General features: G+C 58.9%; 1 protein-coding gene across 1 annotated transcript; it reads left to right on the top strand.

Moving 5' to 3' along the window:
• The first annotated feature begins 325 nt into the window (after nt 1-325).
• On the top strand, nt 326-7,009 carry YBX2 (Y-box binding protein 2). The gene is made up of 9 exons (XM_075559110.1): nt 326-612; nt 1,179-1,242; nt 2,621-2,654; nt 3,457-3,546; nt 4,775-5,059; nt 5,543-5,646; nt 5,976-6,150; nt 6,471-6,555; nt 6,643-7,009. Exons 1-8 carry the CDS (start codon nt 336-338, stop codon nt 6,519-6,521), a joined length of 1,080 nt encoding a protein of 359 aa, XP_075415225.1. The 5' UTR covers nt 326-335; the 3' UTR covers nt 6,522-6,555; nt 6,643-7,009.
• Nucleotides 7,010-7,491: the final 482 nt, after the last annotated feature.

Here is a 7,491-nt window from a genome sequence, read left to right as displayed (position 1 = left end):
GCACCCCGAGGGCGGGGCCCAGGTGTACTTACTGAGCCGCGGGCGGGGCCCCGGCCCCGGTGCGAAGTCCAGGAGGCGGGGCCGGCGAGCGGGGCCCGGCAAGCTGCTGGCCTAGGATTGGCCTGGGGCCGGGAGGCGGGGTCTGCGTGCGCAGGGGCAGCGGGCTGCGATTGGCTTCGGCTCTCGACCCGCTGCGGGCTTGCGGGCGAGGCTCGGGGCTCGAGGACCGAGCGGGGCGGCGGGTTCGCGAGCCTGGGGGTGGGGCCGGGGCGGTGGCGGAGGCGGCGGTGGCGGAGGCGGTGGCGGCGGCGGGGGCCGGTACTGGATCCGGCGGGATGAGCGAGGCGGAGGCGACAGTGGTGGCGACAGCGGCCCCCGCGGCGACGGTGCCCGCGACGGCGGCAGGGGTGGTAGCAGTGGTGGTACCGGTGCCCGCGGGGGAGCCTCAGAAAACAGGCGGCGGGGCGGGCGGCGGCGGGGGCGGCGCTGCCTCAGGCCCCGCTGCTGGGACCCCCTCGGCGCCGGGCCCCCGCACTCCTGGCAACCTGGCGACGGCGGCCTCGGGGACCCCCGCGCCCCCGACCCGGAGTCAGGCGGACAAGCCGGTGCTGGGTGAGGGGGGGCGCGCGCCACGGCGGCTCTAATGGGGCGAGCGGGTTGGGGGAGGGGCAGCGTGGAGCTTGGGGGCCCAGAGCCCCAGAAGACGAGGAGCAGTAGACCAAAACGAGTGGAGTGGGGAGCCCTGCGGGCCCTTCTGGAAGGGTGGCAGCACATGCTAGGGCCTTGAGGCCCAGGGAAAGCCTCCGGCACTGACCACGCCCCCGGACGGGCAGCTTGGGCCAGTTGACTTTGCTTAGTACTAAGTAAATCCATGAGCCCAGACAGCAGATGAACTGGGACCCTCTAACGGGGTGGCGGTGGGCGGGTGGAGGAAAGCCCTGGCCCTTCCCTCGTGGACCAGGTGAGTCTGTAGTTGGCGGTGAAGTGCCTAGATTTGTAAGCATGTGGGGAACATGCCTGGAGAGTTGGAAGGGTTTGAAAGTAGGAGCTTCGCTGTGGTCCATTGGAAGCCAGTTGAGGAGCAGTGAGGTAGATTAGAGGTTGAAGTGTCTGAAACTGAGCCCAACCCCGTCTTCTCCCCTCGTCTTACTGCCCCCCACTGCATCTCTGCCTGGCAGCAATCCAAGTCCTGGGCACAGTCAAATGGTTCAACGTCCGGAATGGTTACGGATTCATCAACAGGTATCCTAGGAACCCAAGGAGGGGGTGGGATGGGTGCCTTCCTTCCAAACTGGCCTGTGGGATTGGCCACCATCCCATCCAGCTCTCTCTCTCTCCTCACTGAGGCACATGGTTGCCCTCTGCACTGCGCAGCTGGTACTGATTGAAAGTCTTCCACCCCAGCACCGATGTGTGCTTAGCGGCAAGATGAAGCCGCCTTGGTCACATCTTCAAGGGCAGCAGAGAGTTAATGAACTAGGATCTTGGCAAACATGCTTCCAACCCGGACCCTCTGAGTGGTGGCTTTGCGCTCACCTTTCAGAATCACCTCCTCCTCTGTCACTTGTTGTGCCTCTGAGGCAGAAAGTACAGTCAAGCCCTGGAATCCTCACCCATTTCCTGTTCTGAGTGGTACACCCGCAGGCTCATTCAAATCCCCCGCTGATTGAGGCTGGGTGGGGGGAAGCAGTCGGCCCAGCTGAAGCTGGCTGCCTGTCTTCAGTGTGGCAGGCCCTCGCTCGCTCTCCCAGCACCCAAAGGATTGATGGTGGTGGATTGATTAGAGCCAGGGCTCCCACTGTGGGCTCCTCCCCATGCCGGGCACCTAGCCCGGCCCGGCCCGGCCCGGCCCCCTGGGAGGCCCTGGTTCCCTCTTAGCCAACTGACCTCTGTGCAAAGCTGAAGTGCTTTAAAGTTAGCACGCGTTCTCGGGAAGGGTCCCACCCTCACTCTGGAAGTGAGGCCCTGGGTGGTTGTACAGGGGCGGTTAGAAACCAGGGTAGCAGGCAGGGCAGGGAGTGTGAGCTCTTGCACCTTTGGCCTTGTGTGTGTTGAAAGGGGGTCTGACATTGGGCTTCACCACCAGGCTGAGGGTGAGAGATCCGGGTTTTGTGGCTGTTTGGAAGAAGCCCCCTCCTCCGCACCTTGTCTCTCCCACACCTTGTCTCCTGCAATGGTTCACTTTCACTTTCCCTCTGAGTGTAGAAGAAAGACAACTGGAGTCTCCGAACCACGATGAGCCAGATGGGGCCCGAGGGGGTATATGGGACAGTTGTACCTAGCACTACCTGGTTCTAAGGTGCCCTTGCGGTGGAGGGTGGAGCATTTAGCAGGTGAATGGCTGTCCCCAGCTCCTCCAAGGTGACCTTGCCTCTCCCCTAGCCCTATTCCTCAGGAAGGCCAGGTTCCCTGTAGCTTCAGGTATACCAGTGGACTGGCTCATGGAGGCCTTGTTAGTTGTGGCCTCTCACTCCCTGGGCCCTGTCTTCTAGCAGCCAGTGGTGGGACGCAGGAGAGGAGGGCCCCCTGGTGAGGAATGGGCAACTAAGCTAGTCAGGCTTCAGTGGAGGCAAGCCCATCTTGGCAGTCACGCCCTTAATGACCCCCTCCTGTTCTGCAGGAATGATACCAAGGAGGATGTCTTTGTTCACCAGGTAAGAGCTAGGTTGGTTTTCTCAGGGAGGGACTGGCCCCCTCATGGAAGCCCTGTGCAGTGCCATCTGTCTGCCCAGCTTTCATGTCACAGTGGTATGCCACCAAGAAATAGTTGCCCCTCCCATTTGCCTCAGGGCGTCTGTTTTGAACCTCCAGTAGCCTCACCTGGGTGACTGAAAGTCTGCAAGAAACACCTGCTGTCCAGGCCTGGCATGCTTGCCGGGCTGGAGCCTTAGGCTAGTGATCTGTGGGTACAGTGGTTCTCAAAGTGTGGTCCCTGCACCTGCAGCATCACCATCACCTAACACCCAGACTGAGGCTCCACCCCAGACCTACCTCTTCATACTTGGGGGTGGGGCCCAGCCATGGGGTTTAACAAGCTCCCCAGGTGATCTTGATGACAGCCACAGTTTGAGAACCACTGCTTTGGTGGCGTGCATGCAGTAGGAGAGAGCTAAGAGGCGCTTGGTGCACTTTACCCGCTTAAGGCTGTTTTGCTTTTTGCCTGACTTTTGAGCTCCTCTCTCTCGCCTCCCCTTTTAGAAATCCCCAAGGGAGAACAAGGGGTGGAGTGGGGGGGGGGCGGGTAGGGAGTCCGCCCGAGGCCTGTGGTAACTGCACGGTCAGTCCAGAGGCTCCTAGTTCATGGCTTTTCCTCTACTGAACTCTTGGCTACCTCCTCCATGTTCTTCCCGTGCCAGTCCAGCCCCCAAGTAACAACTTCGAGCCAAATTGGGTGGTGGGCCCAGAGGGGCCTCCTGTCTTGCTGTCCTCACCTTTAGCGACCTTTCCCCCAACCAGACAGCTATTAAAAGAAACAACCCCAGGAAGTTTCTGCGCAGCGTGGGAGATGGAGAGACTGTGGAGTTTGATGTCGTGGAAGGAGAGAAGGTTTGAGGGCTCTTGGGGATCCTGGCAGCGGCTGGCATGTGGGAGGAGGGCCTGGAGCTTCGATGGGCTCTTCCTCCGGGACTGGAGCCCAGGCTGTAGGGAGGGAAGGGGTCCCTGCATGGGCGCAAAGGCTTAAGCACTCAACTGCTAACCAAAGGTGGTTAGACACCCACCCCACGCAAAGCACCTTGGAAGAAAGGTCTCCATCTACTTCCCAAAGAGCCCTGCCACTGAAGCCTGCGGGGCAGTTGGGCTTTGCCCAGGGGCAGGCTCCCTGAGGAGGAAGCAGCCCTGTGACAGCTTGTTTCTTTCTGTGGTTTGGGGGAATGAGGTGGTGTCTGAACCCAGTCTTTCTGAGGTAGAGCTGCTCAAAATCTCAAACTGGGCCCCCTGCCATCTCACCCATGCCAACTCACAGCACCCCCAGACGGGGTCTCTGCGGCTGTGAGTTCTTGATAGGAGCCAAGTCTGCGTTCTCTCTGGGGCGGTGGATGGTGGGCAGGTTGAAAGCACCAGGCCGGCTGTTGGCAGCTGCCCCACACAGGGTCTCTGGGGGCGGGTCAAAAGGGGTCCTAAGGAATCTTTCCCTTTCATGAGTCCCTTCCCCAAGCACCTCCACATCTATGCCCCGCACTCCTCAGAGGCAGCCTTGTGTAAAAGCTGGATGGTGACTTCCCTGTTGCCCATTGAACCCCCACCCCTGTCTTAAGAGGGCTGGATAGAAGCTGTCTTAAAGGGACAAGTGACAAAGGTGGTCCATTGTCCGCCCCCACCCTACCCCGAAATGGTGGAAAGAAGTTGGGAGGGAGAGTGGCGATGACGGAGAGTGGAAGGAAGGTGGGGTAGAAATGGGGAACCGATTAAAAGGATCTACATATAACCCCCTCCCTGGGGAATAGTCAACAGAAAAGTGGGTCAGGGGAGACATTAGTCAATGTAAGACATGGAAAAATGATTTATAAATTATCGGGGGAGGGAGGGAAAAACTGAGCTGATACTAGGGGCTCAAGTCGAAGGCAAATGTTTTGAGAATGATGAGGGCAACAAATGTGCTTGACACAATGGATGCATGTATGGATTGTGTTAAGATTTGCATGAGCCCCCAATACAATGTTTGTTTGTTTTTTAAGTTGGGAGGTAGAGGCGAGAAAGGAAAGGTGGGAGAGTTTGGGACTCGTGCATTTGAAGGCAGAACAAGTTCCGACCAGTCCGCCTGCCTCCTTCCCAGGGTGCAGAAGCTGCTAATGTCACCGGGCCCGGGGGGGTACCAGTGAAGGGCAGCCGCTATGCCCCAAATCGACGTCGGTTCCGCCGCTTCATCCCCCGGCCTCGCCCAGCTGCCCCACCTCCCATGGTGGCAGAGGCCCCCGCAGGCGGGGCAGAACCAGGCAGCGAAGGAGAGCGGGCTGAGGACGCTGGGCAGAGGCCCCGACGTCGCCGCCCACCACCCTTCTTCTACCGAAGGCGATTCGTACGAGGCCCCCGGCCCCCCACCCAGCAGCAGCCTATAGAGGTGAGAGGAGATGGGGTGGGAGCCAAGGTAATGTGTTGTGGAAAAGGAGTTGATGAGGACAGAGACCACAGGCTTCCCAAAGGAGGGAAATTGAGAAGAGTTGTGGTACCCAGACTGTCTGCGTCCCTCTAGGACAGATAGGAACCGTGGTGACGCCATGGTTGACTGCTAACTGAAAGGTCAACAGTTTGAACCCACCAGCCACGTGGTCTTTTGCTTCTGTAAAAATGTACAGCCACTCTCTCACTCTCTTATTCTCACTCACTCTCACTTTCACTCTCTCACCCTCTCACTCACTCTCACTTACTCTCACTCTCTCACCTTCTCACTCACTCTTTCACTCTCTCACTTAGTCACTAAAAAAAAAAAAAAAGAAAAAAAATGTACAGCCTCCGAGGCCCCGTGGGACAGTTTGACTCTCTGCTGGGCTGTTGGGGGTGGAATTGAACTGATGGCGAGTTTGGTGTGTTTGGGTTTGGGTAGGGAACTGACGGCGTAGAACCTAAAGAGACAGCCCCACTGGAGGGGGACCAACCGCAGGGAGATGAGCGGGCCCCCCCACCCAGATTCCGGCCCAGGTACCGAAGGTAAGAACCCCACTCCTTTCCCCTCCCCTTCCTGGGACTCGCTCGCCTCCTTGACCATCCTAAATTAATGCCAGGGGCCAGGGAACAGGAGGATGGGAAGGGGAGAGTTCAATTCTAGGAAAAGCCTGCAGCCAGCTGTGGTGAGAAGGGCTGGCTGGCTAACCAAGAGACAGGAGTGCCGGAGGGTGGGTGGGGGGGTTGATATTCTTCCTGGGGCTGGAGGCTGGTTCCTGGAAGGCTCGCCCAGTGCTGAAGCAGAGTCCTAGGGAACAGGGAGATACCCGGACTGGGCCCCCTGTTCCCTTCATGGCCTCTGCGTCCTTCGCTAGGCCTTTCCGCCCCAGGCCACCCCAGCAGCCAACCACAGAAGGTGGGGATGGTGAGACCAAGCCCAGCCAAGGCCCCACTGATGGTTCCCGGCCTGAGCCCCAGCGCCCACGAAACCGCCCCTACTTCCAGCGGCGGCGGCAGCAGCCCCCTGGCCGGCAGCCCACAGTCTCAGAGGTGAGGCCCTCAGGACAGCTCCTAGGGAGGTGGGGTGACAGGATTGGCTCGCCACCTTGGCCATGGCCTTGCTCCCACCTCACCCACTTCAGTACATACTAATGGCAAAGAGCCAACATTATTGGGTCCACTCCTGGCAGGCGCCCCCATCCTGTTGCCCCCCTGCCCCCAGCTTTGCTTAGAGCAGCAGCATCAGTCTGTGGCTGGGACGTGAGCGGGGGTGGGAGGTAGGCTGTGGAGAGTTGGAAAGAGCTGCTGGGTCGGTGGGCGAAGGCTAGGGTTGGGGGTTCTAATGAGCAAGCCCTCTTTGTTCTCTCTAGACCTCAGCCCCCATCAGCAGTGGGGATCCCCCCCCCACCATACTGGAGTGACTCCAACTGTAAGGACACCCAGAGCTACCACCTGGTGAGGGCAGATCTAGGGACCCCCCCCCAGCGGGTGGCTAAGAACACAGACTCATTCATGACTCATCTGTTTCTCCCTCTCTCTCAGGTTTCTACCAGTTTTTCCAACTGACCTGTATCCCCTTCTCCTTTCCCATAAACTCATGACATCAAGACACCAGCTCTTCCCGTTTTCCTTTTGAGACTCAGGAGGTAAAAACGACAGCCTTGTGCTTGTTTTTGGTTTGTTTTCCTCTCCCCCTACTACCAAGGGTTGAGGGAAAGGATCCACCCTATCATTCCGAGGCACCCATCACGCCCTCCCCTAAATCCGGCTGAGAAGGAACCAGCCAACTCTTCCCTCCTCCCGGTGTTTCTTTCCCACCCCAGTTTATTTTTGCTCCCCCCGCCCCCACTTCTGAAGCCATTTTATGAACTGCCTCCTGCCACCGGAGCCCTCCAGTAAAAAAACAGAAACAGGCTTTCCTGTCGTCTGGTCTCGGCCTCTTTTCTGTTTGGACAGTAGCTTGTTGCAGGCGGGGTGGGCTCTGGGCTCTAGATGGGCAGGTGCCTTCCATCTCAATCCCAGGAAGGTACAGACGAGAAGTGACCCTTAACCACGTAGGCAAGCGTTTGCACAGTGCCACAAGCAGGACCTGGCACCTGCGGCTATCCTTTATTCCGCTTTATCCGCTATGGGAATAAAAACGAGTAGCAACCTAACGGGGCCAGGAGGGCCAGCATCCAGAACCTTCTTGGGCCTTGAAATAAGGCAGCAGGACCGAGAGAGAGGAAGGAGGTTGGGGGCGGCAGTACTGGTCCGTGGGTCAGCCCACCCTCCTCACTGTCGGCATAGCGGGAAGGAAGCTCATCGGCAGAGGGTGACACTATTAGAGTTACACACAGTCAGCACAACAGGTCTTTGGTGTCTTCTCCCTGCTGCCTCTCTCTCAAGTAA

Source organism: Tenrec ecaudatus, chromosome 10 (assembly GCF_050624435.1).
Source record: "Tenrec ecaudatus isolate mTenEca1 chromosome 10, mTenEca1.hap1, whole genome shotgun sequence".
Taxonomy (NCBI): Eukaryota; Metazoa; Chordata; class Mammalia; order Afrosoricida; family Tenrecidae; genus Tenrec; species Tenrec ecaudatus.
This window is presented reverse-complemented; position numbering and strand designations above follow the sequence as displayed.

Bases quoted from the DNA above. Each gene is read 5' to 3' on its own strand.
- YBX2 (XM_075559110.1), top strand. From the start codon at position 336: ATGAGCGAGGCGGAGGCGACAGTGGTGGCGACAGCGGCCCCCGCGGCG. The intron at 613-1,178 runs GTGAGGGGGGGC...TCTGCCTGGCAG, and splicing joins GGCGGACAAGCCGGTGCTGG to CAATCCAAGTCCTGGGCACA. The intron at 5,647-5,975 runs GTAAGAACCCCA...GTCCTTCGCTAG, and splicing joins TTCCGGCCCAGGTACCGAAG to GCCTTTCCGCCCCAGGCCAC.